The sequence below is a fragment of the Curcuma longa genome, chromosome 20 (genome assembly GCF_044706935.1).
Source record: "Curcuma longa cultivar G26 ecotype Majalengka, Jawa Barat chromosome 20, ITB_CL_G26_1.1, whole genome shotgun sequence".
Lineage (NCBI taxonomy): Eukaryota > Viridiplantae > Streptophyta > Magnoliopsida > Zingiberales > Zingiberaceae > Curcuma > Curcuma longa.
In genome coordinates, this window is record NC_133880.1 from 4092374 (window position 1) to 4108275 (window position 15902).

General features: G+C 43.9%; 2 protein-coding genes and 1 pseudogene across 2 annotated transcripts; 2 read left to right on the forward strand and 1 right to left on the reverse strand.

Annotated features, from left to right (window-relative positions):
- Window positions 1-2284: 2284 nt before the first annotated feature.
- Window positions 2285-2511, forward strand: LOC141813653 (ubiquitin-like protein 5; annotated as a pseudogene).
- A 983-nt stretch (window positions 2512-3494) lies between these two features.
- On the reverse strand, window positions 3495-5960 carry LOC141813430 (receptor protein kinase-like protein ZAR1). Its single transcript, XM_074701399.1, has 2 exons — window positions 4459-5960; window positions 3495-4189 (listed from the first exon to the last, which is right to left on the reverse strand). The coding sequence occupies exons 1-2, from the start codon at window positions 5943-5945 to the stop codon at window positions 3553-3555; spliced, it is 2124 nt and encodes a 707-aa protein (XP_074557500.1). The 5' UTR covers window positions 5946-5960; the 3' UTR covers window positions 3495-3552.
- A 2754-nt stretch (window positions 5961-8714) lies between these two features.
- On the forward strand, window positions 8715-12718 carry LOC141813429 (very-long-chain 3-oxoacyl-CoA reductase 1-like). The gene is made up of 3 exons (XM_074701398.1): window positions 8715-9547; window positions 9939-10008; window positions 12231-12718. The coding sequence occupies exons 1-3, from the start codon at window positions 8907-8909 to the stop codon at window positions 12486-12488; spliced, it is 969 nt and encodes a 322-aa protein (XP_074557499.1). The 5' UTR covers window positions 8715-8906; the 3' UTR covers window positions 12489-12718.
- Window positions 12719-15902: the final 3184 nt, after the last annotated feature.

Sequence of the window (15902 nt, forward strand, 5' to 3'; positions counted from 1 at the left end):
TAGCTATCATCTTTTTCTAACAGACAACAGAAGTTCTTTTTATTTCCCTCAAATGCAAATGTTGAGTCAAAGAGGGGATTTGATCTCATTGCAAATGTTTTCATTTGATACATCATCCGCTTAATACACTTGCCCTGTTTGGTCTCTTGTGTCTCATCCACTTTTTTTTCTATATTAAAAGGTGGAATGTATTATCTTAACAGTTATATATGATCGATTTTACGATCATTAAAAGTAAGTTAAAAAGTTACCGTTGATTATGATGGAGAAAGTGTCTCATCCACTCAATTCAATAATAGTTTGTGCTGGAGACTAGACATGGAAGAAGGGTAATGGTGGAATGGTATGACGGCGACGACAACGATGACGATGATATTGGTGGAAAAGATGAGAATAATCCATTCAAATGATTTTATTTTTATGGATATTTTTTTTCCTTCTCAATCTGCATCTCATAATAAATAGTGTCTAAGTAAATGGTTTAGGTAGGATTAGCAGTCAAAATAATATTATAAAAAAATTTGTCAAAAAAAAAACTGACGCAATTGGAATAAATTCTTTTTTTCCCAATAATATTGTCAAAATGACGTAAATATAATATTGTGAAAATTAATAACAAAATAGTAAAGTTTAATCGGATCGGTTTAGCAATCGATAAAATTAAATATTGTATAATTCAAATTATTTATAAAAATGTTAACACAGTTTCAAAAATCATAAGATCAGTGAAAAGCTAGCAAAAAATACATTTTTTTCATAAATAGAATAAAATTTTCAAATGCTATTTTTTAAAAAATAAATATTATTAATAAGGTGTTATGAAGTTTATATGTCAAATAAAAGCTAAAAAATTATCATTTAGTATAAAAATTATAGTTAAAGTACATAAAATTGTATGTAAAATTTGAGTCACTTAATATCATATTTTTTCTAAAATTTATATAAAATTATTAAACAAAGAATAAAAAGTCTCAAAATAAAAAATTAATTATTAAAATTATGATACTTTCAACTAGTGTCGGACTCTGATTGACAAGTGGGTTGAGATTTTTTGAGTCAAATTACTTGACTAATACGTATGAATTATTTTAAAATTAATCAATTTAATAAATCATATAATATATATATATATATATATATATTTATTTATTTATTTATTTTTTAACTGTTTGATCGTCTCATCTGCAATCCAATTTGTATTGGACAATTGAAATTTTCCAATAGTTTTGGATTTTTCTAACTTTCCGTTGTGCCACCGCCTATATGAATCCCCTATGGTTCTATTCTCGGCAGTACTGCGCGCAGAGATATCATCATCGTATTAAGAAGCAATAGCCTGTTAGAAATATGAATGGAAATAAAGAAGTGAAAAGATGGAGAAGACTCTTGTACGGTTATACGGAGGAGTTTTAATCTTATATTGATAGTTAAGAAGTGATTTGGTTGGTTTATATTGTATCACAAATATTGACGTTGTGAATAAATATATGGGGAGAGGTTTTCTCTCATGCGTGAGTGCGCAGGGGTACAAATTCAAAATCCGGATTGCACTACTCGCAAGGTAATTTGTGTGTGAACGCGACTTGCGTGCGTCGAATATCGGATCGGTCAGGACATAATTTGTCCAAGCGAATCAACCAACATTTTACAGGGTTAATGGACGAATTAATTACTTGACGTTGAAACGACCGAATATTATTACTGACATTTCAAATCGGAGATATGTTGCGAGGTTATAAAAGAGAAAGCACGAATATTATTACTGACATTTCAAATCGGAGATATGTTGCGAGGTTATAAAAGAGGAAGCGATGGGAGACCACGGTAAGTGTGTTCTCGATCCTAGCCTCCCTTTCCTCTGTTTTCCTTGGTGATAGCCTTTGAGTGTAATCAGTTCGTCGGAAACGATCTGTGTTTGATCGTTTCTCCGGTTCTGTCGTTGTATCTTGGGAAACAGACGTCCGTTGTGATCTCTAAGCACTGCTGGAGGGGACGAATCTAATTTAAGGAAATTACGTTGAACGTATAAGGTCTCGACATCATCCCACTCGTCTTGGCAGTTGACTCTCGATCGGCTTGCCATCTCGATCCACTCGACTTGGTAGTCAGCTCTAGGTAGTTGGGCACTCGACGCCTCGGCTCTGGCCACTCTGCTTTTTCCGGCAAAGATTATAAATAGCCTTCGTAAGCGTATTTTAGAATCCTCAGCGTCTTTGGCGATTGAGGAGAGGAGCCCTAACAGCGGCAGGGAAAGAGAAGAAGGTAACTAGAAGGGAAGGCGAAGATGATCGAGGTAGTCCTCAACGATCGGCTGGGGAAGAAGGTCCGAGTGAAATGCAACGAAGACGACACATACCATGGCGACCTCACGAAGCTGGTGGCGGCGCAGACCGGCACCCGCGCTGACTTAAGATCCGCATCCAGAAGTGGTACAACATCTACAAGGATCACATCACCCTCAACGACTACGAGATCCACGACGGCATGGGTCTCGAGCTTTACTATGACTAAGCTACGATTGACTGGTTTGTACTATTAGGACTTTGTTTTGTATAGCGGATAATTCCAGATTTAGGGTTGCTTAGGGACTAAAGATAGACATTATTAAAAATGTATCATATCATGCATGCCAATATGTGTCTCAAGGGTTTATTCTAAACCCTAAACCCACCATTTTTGGAGGAAAGATTAGAAATACAATTTAATCAATTTTTATATATTATTTTGGAGGGAGGATTAGAAATACAATTAATTAATTTACTAACATTGAAATTTCGGTTAGCGGTCTTATTGCCGCTAATTACGTATGTGGGAGGATTAGTAGACAAAATAATATTATAAAAAAACTATCTAAAAAACAACGCAGCTGAAATTAAAACATAGTATTAATAAATCCTTTTTTTTCAATAATATTAGTAAAACGAAATAAATATAATATTGTGATAATTAATAACAAAATAGCAAAGTATAACTGGATTGATGAGAGTTAGTAAATAGATAAAATTAATTATTGTATAATTCAAAGCAAAAATAGACAAAATTTTCACAAAATAAAATAGAAATTTCGAATGCTATTACAGTTACAGTTACGGATTTTTCTGCCTTTCCGTTGTGCCGTTGTCTATATGAATCCCCGGTTCTAATTTCGGCATATACCGTTAGGGCCTAGACCACGTCCCCAAGGGGAGAGCCAAAGATTTGAGAAGCAATACAACGGAGACACGGCCGTCATCGAAGATGCTACCGTCAGAAAAAGAAAATCAAAGTATGATGACGAGGAGGTGAGGAAGAAGAACCCTTTCAATTATGACTCGCCTCTACTCGAAGCAGCGTACAAATGGAAAAAACAGAAACTAGACGAAGATCGAGTGAAAACTTAAATTGACAACCATCATGGACCTATGAATGCTATTCTTCTGTATGTCTTATAACTTCAGCTTTTAGATTACGAGGAGCCATGAGTATTGCAGGTAATATATATAATTCCACATCTTACAGTTCGCACTAAGATTGCGATTTTTCTATATTTCACCTTCAAATTTACTTTGGATCTCACTTGCCGATCCTATCGAGCTTTTCCGACACCGCCTTCATCCTCGGCCTCGCCTCCGGGTCCGCCTCCGCGCACGCTAGTGCCACGTGGAACGCCGCCGCCACCTCCTTCCTGCCGTGCACGTCGTGGACCGCCACCGTCGGGTCCACCAGCTCCGCCAGCGGCCGCGCCTCCTCCATCGCCTTCCTCGCCCACTTCACCACCCCCACTTCCCCAGACGACGAAGTCATCTCCGGCGGCTTCCCGGTCAGCATCTCCAGCAGCAGGACGCCGAAGGAGTAGACGTCGGACTTCTGGGTGGCGCGGGAGGAAGCGGCGGCGCGCGTCTCGGGCGCGCTGTAAGGGTTGGGTTGGTCGAGGAAGGAGGAAGAGGGCGCCCCGAAGAGGCCGCCGCCGCCGGAGGAGGATGGGGTGGCGGCAGATGAGGAGGAGGCGCAGGCGATGAGTGAGAGCAGGCGGAGGAGGGCGAAGTTGGAGACGTAGGCGTTGAAGTTAGCATCGAGGAGGATCTTGGAGGGTTTGAGGTCGCCGTGGACGAACTTCCGGGAGCTGCAATCGTGGAGGTGAGCGAGGCCGCGAGCGGCGCCGCGGGCGATGCGCAGCCGGACCGGCCACGTCAGAGCCGGCTTACCCGGTCTACCGGTCCGTTCTACACAAAATCAATTATCAATAAATTAAAAAACGCAAAATCAGAGCCGACGTGTCCCTCGACGCCCATGCGGGCCCAGGAAGTTTTAATTCTTGGGGCCCACAGTCGCCTTCGCCCTCACGACGAGGGCAAGGCGGACAGGACAGCTGACAGGAAGGAGAAGCCTGCGTCCTGACGCCAATAATTGAACGGCTAATTGTGTTTATGGCGCGTAATTAACCGTAATTAAATTGGAGTTTTGACCTAGAAGGGTTGCTGACCTCGGAGGGCGGTGGCGAGATCGCCGTTGGCGATGTAGTCGGCGATGAGAAGTTTCTCGTCGGGCGCCCAGTAGTAGGCCCGGAGTCGAACCAGGTTCGGGTGCCGGATTCGCCCCATCGCCCTCACCTCCGCCGCGAACTCCTTGGGTCGCCCCCCGCCGCCGCCGCCGCCGCCCTGGCCTAGCCTCCGGACGGCCACCGCCGTCCCCTCCCCTACCACCACCTTGTACACGATCCCCTTCGGGCCTTTACCGAGTACGTACGCCGATGCCCGCAGCAGCTCCTCTAGATCTACCTTGAAGTCCTTGTCCATCGCCACCAGTTTCCCCTCCGCCGCCTCCGACGACGACGATGATGCCGAATCATCTTCTTCTTCTTCCCCCTTATTTGCTGTCGGCTCGCCGCAGCAGTTGCACGCTTCGTTCGGACCCTTCATCTTCCGGTATGCGCAGACCACCACCAGCCCCACCAGTGCCACCCCGGCCGCGTCCGCAACTGATATCAGCACGATCAGCCCCGCCCGCATCCCCCTCTCACCCTCCTTCGCTGCCTCCTTATCGGTGACGGTCGCCGCCGCGGAACCCTGCACCGCGCTGGGCGTCTCCGCCGCCGGCGCGGCCTCCATCTCGCAGGTGATCAACAGCGGGACGCCGCAAAGCCGCGGGTTGTTCAGGAATGCCGTGGGGCCCTGGTTCGCCAGCGATCCTCCACCGGGGATCTCCCCGGAGAGATTGTTGAATCGCAGATCGAGGCTGACCGTGGTCGGCAAGTCGCCGAGCGTGCTGGGGATTTTGCCAGAGAAGCGATTGTGGGAGAGGTTCAGCGTGCCGCCGAGGGAGTCCAACTCGCCGATATCCGGCGGGATGGGCCCCTCGAAGGCGTTGGAGGAGAGATCGAGCTGGGCGAGCTTCTCCATTTCGCCCCAGATCCCCGCGGGGATCACGCCGGACAGCCGGTTCCCCATAAGAACGAGCCGCTGCAGCTGGCGACACCGGCGTAACGCCGGCGGCAGGGGGCCAGCGATGGCGTTCCTGGAGAGGTCGAGATTCTGGAGGCGGGGGACGTCGCAGGCAGCAGCGGGGAACGCCCCGGAGAGGAGGTTATCGTAGAGGAAGACCGAGCGAAGCGAGGTGGCGTTGAAGAGCTGGGCGGGGACGGGGCCGGTGAGGCGGTTGCCATGGAGGTTGAGGCGTCGGAGGAAGAGGAGCGTGCCGAGCTCGGAAGGGATGTAGCCGGTCAAATTCTCATTGAAGATGGCAATGCCGACGACGCGCGGGTAGGCGTATCCGGTCACATTGGCGCAGGAAATGCCAGGCCAGCGACAGGGGTCGTCGTCGACCTCCGTCCACCCGGCCAGGGAGGATTCAGGGTCTTCGGACACGGCCGCCTTGAAGGCGAGGAGCGAGAGGCCGTCCGGCGACAATGCGGCTACGTGAATGGTGCAAAAGATGATAGCAAACAGGTACGCTCTTCTTCTCTTCATCTAGCAGTAGCACTTCACTGTCGATACTAATTGCGATGTTGGAGACTGAAGGAAGCAATGGCGACGCAGTAGAAGTAGAGTAGTATATAAGAATGCGTGCGAGCATTTTGGAATGGATGTGGAGTGGTAGGTGCGGGGGTGGTTATCAGCGCAAGTGGGATTTTATTGCTAGGGCCAAAAGAGGAGGGGACGAAGGTGAAAGCTTGGAGATGAAGGTGAAAGAATGACTCCTCGTCCTCGAGAAGCTCCTGCAAGGTGGGCTCTAAATCGCCCACTGCAGCACGCGCGGCCTCGGAGCCTATAGCACTTTGGCGTAACAGAAACAATCATTTACCTCTGCTTAACGTGGTGGTTGGTTGGGTTAGCCTTCATGAGCAAGCATCATAGCGCGGAGGAATTTTTTTCTATTCTGTTTGCAACATAGTTTAGTAGCACGCGTTATCTACATTGCATTTTCAGAGTCCTGCTTTGTTATTCACAAGAGAAAGGAATAGTCCGTTTTGATTGGATCGTCGAAGTTAGTGTTTTATAGAATAGCAGCAATTCATTCCCAAAATACAATGACAACGTCTCAAAATAGTAGTCCAGTGTGCCGACAAAGCGCTTATTGCGCGCGTGCGCACGCGGCGGGCTCACAGGTGAAGTACGTGCTTGTCCGTGAGAAGAGAGTTCACGGATTTTTTGTGTTAACTTTATTAACATAGCAACATTAATAAGAAAGAGAAGTCCATCAAAATTTTTCGATATGAGATTATTCCCCATGCACCTTTTTATATAATATTAATTAATAATTAATATTATTTTGAACTGACTTTGAATAATTAATTTCGTATTCATCTTTAATCAGTTTTGAGCAAATTAATAGTCTAAATCGATCTACTCGAAATGTAGATTTCGATTTTGAAGTCAATTATGACATTCATCAAGACATTTCGATTTTTTTATAAAATTGTATTAATCTGGTAAGACTCCAATATCCAACATAGCCAAATCGCCACCGACCTGATTCAGAAATCAATACACAAGATGCTTGTTGGATTCCCAGTCTATACGTACTGCCAGATTAAATTGCTACACCTAAAAGAAGGGGCTAAAATAAGGTGTTGGTCTCCTATAGCTACATTGTCAACCATGTGTTGGACCACAAAGGTAACACTTGCAGTGGTACTCAAATTCTATTTGTTGCATGATTACAACTTTAATTGGTGGTAATTGTGGGAACAGCAGCATAAAGGAAGATCATCATGCTGGTTGCTAGTGGAAGAAGGCAGCTAGCCATGGCAGCACTGGCAACTCCACTAGTTGCTGCTTCATGATGAAACCTTGCTTGAGAATTTAACAATTAATACATGTAAATTCCTTAGCTTCTTCATTTGCCATTTCTTTAAGCAAATGCAGGAGATAGTTTTTAAGATTGTTATGGGTGGTTATGAGTGTGGACCAAGGGAGTCAGGGAGCAGCTCAACAACCGATCCAACTCCCATGGCAGTTCCTATCTATCAACTCCAAGGCTGACCCGAGCAACTCTGTTTTCGACTTGTGATCCCTTTCTCGGGAGCCGAATTTCTCTTCATCCGGACGCGGTTCGAACAGAGTACTCGGAGCCGACTCCTCGGTGTCCTAGGCACCGCCTCAAGCCGAATCCTTAGTGTCCTGGACATCGCCCCGAGCCGAATCCTTATTCGGATCCCCTTATGTAGCCGAATCCTCTTACGTGGACGATTCCTCCTATGAAATCGGTTCCTCACGAGGTCGACTCCTCGGTGCCCAATGCACAATTCCAAGCTGAACCATCATTCGAGTCGCATCCTGTGGAGCTGATTCCTCTTGTAAACCCACGGCCTCCCAGTCGGCTCAGTTATCTCACTCTATTTGGATTCGGCTAAAGTGCACAGCAAATGGTCATCACAGTACCCGACTCTGTCAACCCTATCATTTCTTTTGACAGTCTCATACTCTGTATTTATGAGCGTCGTCCTGACATCCACGTGCGAAATGACATGTCAATGATGGGACCTTCACCCTGATCATTCCATATCTTTCTGACAAGATCATACTCAAGGATGAGACATTTTCTTTAATTAAGATGGTACACCTCATTTAATCACGACGGGATATGACTTCTCATTTCACTTATATAAATGGCCACTCCACTCCTTATTGAGGTACGTAGATCGCTGACTTAAGTTTCGGAGTGGTCGTGCCAGGACACTCTTGGTCTTCCTTCTCACGCTTGCTTTGCTTGTAGGACCTAGCAATTCAGCCCCCTCAGTCCCATTCCATCGTGGTGAGGAGACTCAATTGATGATACTTCCCAGAGCTGTTTTCAACCAGAACAAAGATCGTTACTGCTGAGTTGATCGGCACAATGTTTCCTTTTTCTTTTTTTCTGTTGTTCGCATCAGTTAAACATCGTCGAGGTACACAAGGCAATTATCTTTAATATTGCTTCCATTAGGAGACAAGGAAAAAAATGTCCAGTAATTGTAGATACCAAATCAAACTTGAACTAAGTTCTCTTAAAAAAGAAGTTAAATTCATTTCAATGGTACGATTCATTTTAAGTTCCTTCATCAAACACCCACTTCACATATTTTTTATTTTTATTTTTTTTAGCTTCAAGAGGAATTCTGTTGTTGATCACTTTCAGTTTATTAGTTTATTGTTATTTATTTTTCTTGATAATCCAAATATTTGGATTTCATTCGATTTTCCTCTTAAATATAATTTATATACATTAAAATATTTATTTTATTTGCAAATTCAAAGTTACTGGAGGGCACTTTTCCAAATTCAACTGAGAGCTAGTCCTCGATCGCTCATCGACCTCAACTGAACGCAACCGTTTCCAACTCTCGCCACGTCAGCCGGTTCATTTTGGGTTTATTTTGCCCCTTCGCCACACAAGGGAAGAAGAAAGGAGGAGGAAGAAGAAAGAAGAAGAAGGAAGGAGGAGGAGCAATGGCGACCTGCTTCTACCACCAGCACCTCCAAACCCTACCTACGTGGATCCTCCTCCTCGCCAGCGTCGGCCTCCTCGCGCTCCTGAGGATTTCTCTCCTCCTCCTCCGTTGGGCCTTCGTCACGTTCCTCCGGCGCGGCAAGGACCTCCGCGGCTACGGATCCTGGGCCGTCGTCACCGGCTCCACAGACGGCATCGGGAAGGCGTTCGCCTTCCAGCTCGCCCGGGAGGGCCTCAACGTCCTCCTCGTCGGCCGCAACCCCGAGAAGCTCGACGACGTCTCCGACGCCGTCCGCGCCGCGAGTCCGGACGTCCGCGTCGACACTGTCGTCGTCGACCTCGCCGGAGAGCTCGACGACGGCCTCGCCCGACTCCGGAAGGCCGTTCGGGGCCTCGACGTCGGGATACTCGTCAACAACGCCGGCGTTTCCTACCCCTACGCCAGGTTCTTCCACGAGGTGGATGAGGATCTGCTGAGGGACCTGATTAAGGTGAACGTGGAGGGGCTGACCCAGATCACGCAGGCCGTGCTGCCGGGGATGCTGGAAAGGAAGAAGGGCGCCATAATCAACATCGGTTCTGGCGCCGCCATCGTTATCCCATCTGATCCACTCTACGCTGTTTACGCTGCAACGAAAGCGTAAGATTTGTTCTCGTTTAAATTCCAGATTTGATCTCTGTTTGCTTTGTTTTCTAGGCAAAACGCGCATCTTTGGTCAAACGAATGAAGATAAAAAAAATATCATGCTGTGTTAACTGAACAACAAAACGATTTGAAGACTAGTTCATTCAAGATTATCTAAGGAGATTAGTTTAAGGCATATAGTTGATAGTAACAAACGGTGTAAGGTGTAGTTCATCTTTGATTATTAACTAAGAGACTAGCAGGTGAAAGTTGTTTAGTCAGTTGCTTTTCTTGGACTAACATGGAAATTCGCTTCACTTCTTTTCTTCCTTTTATTGTCTGAGTTTGGCTTGCTCATAGCCTATATGGTCTTTTGCTTGAAAATGATCTTTAATATATTGTTCAGGTACATTGATCAATTCTCAAGATGCTTGTACGTTGAATATAAAGGCAAGGGGATAGATGTGCAATGCCAGGTAGTATTTTTTCTGTTTTGTATGTCCTAGATATATTCTTAAGACTAAATCATTTCATACTCTTCTCTGGCCTTACCTTTTTACAGATGACATGATATGACTCTAAATGTGCTCTATGATACTCGACATTATTACTTTTCCGCATATACATTATACTTGTGCCTTTATAAACTTAAAGTATGAATTATGGGATTGAGTTACATTTTAGTTAATGTTGGCTCAATTAAGGTTATGGTACATTCTGATATATTGTGAAGATTTGTGCCTCTACTCAGTACAACTAGCATATAGTAGAATTCGGTATAATTGTACCAACTAGCAATGTTGCTTTCAGCAATCACATCTTTGACAAAGTGATAATGGACGTCAATTTGCTCTATCTTCCTTTGGAACATTTGATCCTTGGTCAAATGAATGGCACTAACTATCACAGCAACCAACAGTCAGTTCTTAATTCCTCTAAGTTTGACTGTCACAGCAACCAACAGTCAGTTCTTAATTCCTCTAGTTCGACTATCACAGCAACCAACAGTCAGTTCTTAATTCCTCTAAGTTTACAATATTAACCTCTAAGCCAAAACAGCCACTTTCATAGCCTCAATTACAGCCACTTTTGATTAACTATATTAGTGCCTAAAGCAAAATATATTACTCGTGACTCTCTTTGTCCAAATCTTCTGCAAATAACAAGGATTTGCAGAATCTTTCAAGTATCTGAAAACACATTTCATTATTTACCATTGATTTTTCTCAGGGTTTGCCATATATATATTAACTCGTTGCATGTGGGATATTAAGACAATTACATACCCTGACATACATGATATCACCTATAACATTGGAGTATATAACACAAGCCACGTAGCGTGTCTTCTTGTGAGTCTATGGTGATAGAGCTGCTGAAAGCCCAAAATCAATTGAAGTGTACTAACAGGTTTGACATCTTTCATGTCAAAGCATCTCAAATCTTCTCAATGTATCTCTTCTCAGTCAAACAATACATAAATAATCCTTTGTTCACTTCTTGGAATAAACATAACTAGAACACCTAATTCTTAAGAAACTATGATTAATCACTAATATATCAAACCTCTTGTACCACTTTCATAGATGATTGGCTAAGTCCATATAAAGATTGCTTCAACCAGTAAAATGGTCTTCCTTGCCTTCAACAGCAAATCCAGTAGGTTGTTTGTATGCGATTATGTTCTTTTAGCTCTCCGCATAAGAATGTTGTTTGATATCTATTTCTAATTCCAAATCATGCATAGCTATTATAGATTGCAAAACTCAAAAGGAATAATGCTTTACAACAGGAGAAAACACATCATTAGAATCAATACCTTGTACTTGATTGTATCACTTTCCAATAACTCTGGCATTATATCTAAAATATACCTGATCTTGAAGACTCAATTGCAGCCAACTATCTTCTTCCACTAGGACTCAGAACCAACTCCCAAATACCATTCTTATGCAGAAATGTCATCTTTTCTTCCATGGCAACTATCCTCTCTGAATTATCACTTGAAATGGCTTGAGAATATGTAGAAGGCACACCACTCCTCTCGATATCCTTAATAACATCAGTTAAAGTATACACAACCAAACTTTGAATTGATGGTATATTTGTTCAGCTTATTTTTTATTTAACCCTTGCACCGAAATATGATTGTTGGATTATGTAACTGTAGAAACCATTTGAACTTGATGAAGAACCAATTTGAGGAATGGATAATGTCATAGAATGTATGTCCTGCTGTCGTCAAACTGGATCAACCATCTCAAATTCAGACCTTTTAGATAATGCTTTTTTAGTACCTTTATCAGAAATGCCAAACTCCTTGCTCAGTTGAAATATAAAATTTTCATCAAAAATAAATCTCTGCTAACTCTAAATTTAGGAGACTTAGGATCATCACACTACAATGGATAATCTTTTAACTCCTGAAGTATAACCTCAAAGCATTCACTATTTAGAATGTCTTCTATCTTACAATGTTTCTCAAGTACAAATGCATGTATGCTTCAGTCATATCTGAATTCCTAGCTCAACTTCCTGAAAGGTTTCTCCTTTCTTCAAAAATAAACCACTACAGATCTAGAACACTATCCGCATTCTAGAAGAGACGAGGTCTACCATCTTGATGAATGGTTGCGGCACAGAAGATCTCTTCTCTAAATTTGGTCTGTGCATGACTTAGTTTCTGCTATGAATTCAGGTGCCCTTGTATGTGGCTACAAAGATGGCATCCATCAGGAGATCTTCCTGGTTTGCTCCATCGGCAGACACTTATGCTCGCGCAGCTTTACGATGGATAGGCCATGAGCCAAGATGCACACCCTACTGGCCTCACTCACTCATATGGTGTCTGTTTTCCCTGATACCGGAGTCCATGATCGACCAGTGGCGCTTGGGCTTCTGCATGAATATTCGTAAGAGGGGGCAGCTCAAGGATGCTAAGAAGAAAGATCAGTAGGACAACGTCAATGAACTTTTATGTGGTGTGATGTCTCCGTAGTTTCACTATTGCCTCAGCTTCACTTTTGAAGTTGCCTACTTCGCATTAAAATTCCTATTTGTAATTTATACGATAGACACTGGAAGCTCCTTGAGCAACTACTCGATTGATATCCTTCAAACCACGAATTATTTGTAATGTTTAATGTTATTTTTTATTTAATAAATGCCGTTGATGAGTTTTTTTAAGCCTACTTAGATTCGTCCATCCTTCCGTTTAGCACTAACTTGTTCGATCAATCGATCAATCAATCCACTCGATCTAATGGTGTCGTATTTTTTTGACCTTTCTGCCATCCAACTCCCCTACATACACAGGACGTCGTCACTGCAGTGGAAGCAACATCTCCTGACCCATTGCGGCGATGCCGGTCATACGTGTCTCAGTCGAGCTCCTCCACAATCTGTACACTATTGTCATTTAAAAAAAAAACAAAAAAAAAAACTATTCCTGAAGGATGAAGGAGAATCATAATTGTTGACATAAACATGGGAAGTGGTAGCCTAGTGCCACTGCCGCTTTCTGCATCTCTTCCACGAGCACTACCATGGCTAAGTCTGCACTTCTTGCGATGGAAGAAGATGAACAGCTCCGGCGTAGGGCGACGCCAGGAGAGGAGGAAGGTGACCGAGAAGAAGCAGGCCCGTGGGCCTTGTACTATTCAGAAAGCCATCTCGGCACCTACAGCAAATCCAATCGCGGCCCAGAAAGAAAGTCCGGTCCGAGTCAATCACAAGTCGACAAGGCCGAGGAGACGGCGTTTCCGTTGGAATCCTGTATACAAGAAACGGAAAGCGGCTGCGACAGATGCCGTGAAGATTGGTGATGGAGTTGCTGGTCCGTCAGGCAAGAACCAGCGACGGCTCCGTACAGCCAGCCGTCAGAAGGCTGTACACCAGAGTCAATAATGGAGCGTGGTGGACCCGGATTCTCAATGAGCACCCGACATGTGATGATTAATCTTTTCATTCTCTATTCAAGGTTTTTCTTTCTCTATTTAAAGTCCCCTTGTAATTGGAAGTGAGCAGACGAGCAATTCTCATGCCCTACTTCCCTCTTGTAAATCAATAGAAGAGTTTGTTTTTCTCTCTCACTTGTGCCCCCCCCCCCCCCCCCCCTCTCTCGATACCAGGTAAGTAAGGGATCGTCTCTCTCAGTTCTCAGCTCATGATGGAGCCGATACCTAGGGCAGAGAACAATTAAAGAGAGGGGGGGCACAAGTGAGAGAAGAAACAAACTCTTCTATTGATTTACAAGAGGGAAGTAGGGCATGAGAATTGCTCGTCTGCTCTCTTCCAATTACAAGGGGACTTTAAATAGAGAAAGAAAAGCCTTGAATAGAGAATGAAAAGATTAATCATCACATGTCGGGTGCTCATTGGGCCCCATCGTCACATGTGAAGATTCTTTTCTTCTTCCCTAAGTCTTCCTTTCTTCTCTCCTAAGTCAAGACACATACAAGTGGCGAGACAGGCGCCACTTACAAAAACTTAACAAAACAAGTGGTGGGACAGCGCCACTTAACAAAACCGTGGGCTCAATACCATGAGCGCCACTGGTTTTACAAAACCAGGAATCCAAGTGGACCCCTGTTGAACAGTATGACACATGGACGGCCACCTTTGGGTGCTTTTCAGGCACACTGTTCGACACGACAAAAGAAGAAGAGGGCACTTACACATCGGCCCGACACACACATGTGGATGCGCTGGGAATCCGGGTCCACCACGCTCCATTATTGACTCTGATGTACAGCCTTCTGACGGCTGGCTGTACGGAGCCGTCGCTGGTTCTTGCCTGACGGACCAGCAACTCCGTCACCAATCTTCACGGCATCTGTCGCAGCCGCTTTCCGTTTCTTGTATACAGGATTCCAACGGAAACGCCGTCTCCTCGGCCTTGTCGACTTGTGATTGACTCGGACCGGACTTTCTTTCTGGGCCGCGATTGGATTTGCTGTAGGTGCCGAGATGGCTTTCTGAATAGTACAAGGCCCACGGGCCTGCTTCTTCTCGGTCACCTTCCTCCTCTCCTGGCGTCGCCCTACGCCGGAGCTGTTCATCTTCTTCCATCGCAAGAAGTGCAGACTTAGCCGTGGTAGCGCTCGTGGAAGAGATGCAGAAGGCGGCAGTGGCACTAGGCTACCACTTCCCCCACCACCTTCCGAAAAATGGATGGGACATCCATTTACTTGCCGGGAACAGTCGGGATTAGTCGGCGGTTCATCGTCCCATCTTGTAGTATAGACAGCCTGTCGACAGCGTTGGCATGCTGTAGACTCATCGGCTGCTTCACAGGAGCAGGTAAGTAAGGGATCGTCTCTCTCAGTTCTCAGCTCAGGATGGAGCCGATACCTAGGGCAGAGAACAATTAGAGAGACTCATCGGCAGTGGCACTAGGCTACCACTTCCCAATGAGCACCCGCTTCATGCATATTACAATCTCTTCTCGCCTATTTAAGGAGTGGAGTGTAATCAGTTTAGACACACTTGAGCACTACCAAGTGATCTATTCTGAAGTTTGCAAAGTTTGTGAGTTTGTGAGTTTGAGTTTGCATCCTGCCTTAGAATTTGTAAATCTTTCTGGAAGAATAAAATTCTAAACAGAGTCTTGAATTTTCATTCAACTTATAGATTAATTCTAAGATGGATGGTGTTTTTTCTGATAGTTTTTTTTTTTTAATTTAGGATGGATGGTCCCAACGTACTGATTAATTTTTTTTTTATTCTAGATGGATGGTCCCAATATTATTAGTTATTCAAACATTGTATATGTGTCTTTTGAATCCTGATTATTTGGATGAGTAAAATGTTTATATTCCAACTCTTAAGTCATGAGATGAGTAGAATATAATAAATCATTTTTTTTTCAAATGAGTATTTCATTTAAAATTATTTCATCATTATACTCTTAATAATTTGCAATTATAGGTGATGGGTAGGTCAAATTGGGCCAATAAAGAAAGAAGAGGTTGAGCTAGAGAAATATAACATGTTTGACAAATAAGCTCGGAGCTAGAAGGTGTTTGAAAATTGGATTCGGGGCGTATAATGTTTGGCCTTAGAATTTAGTACTCGAGAATTGGGTTTAAAGTCGTATAGTGCTGGGCCTTAGAAGTAGGTCTGAAGCCAAATGGTACTCGGCTTCAAAGTTCAGTGTTTGGGAATTAAGCTCAAAGCCGAATGACGCACAACATTAAAAATTTAATGGAGGCTCGGGAAAAGATGAGCTAAATTTCAAAAGGAGGTCAAGTGCAATAAAAATTATGAGTGATCAAGGTGATACTGATACTGAGTGATCAAAGGAGGTCAAGTGTCAGCCGAGTATTATGAATGATCAAGGTGATACTGATACTAACAATTATTATGGAAG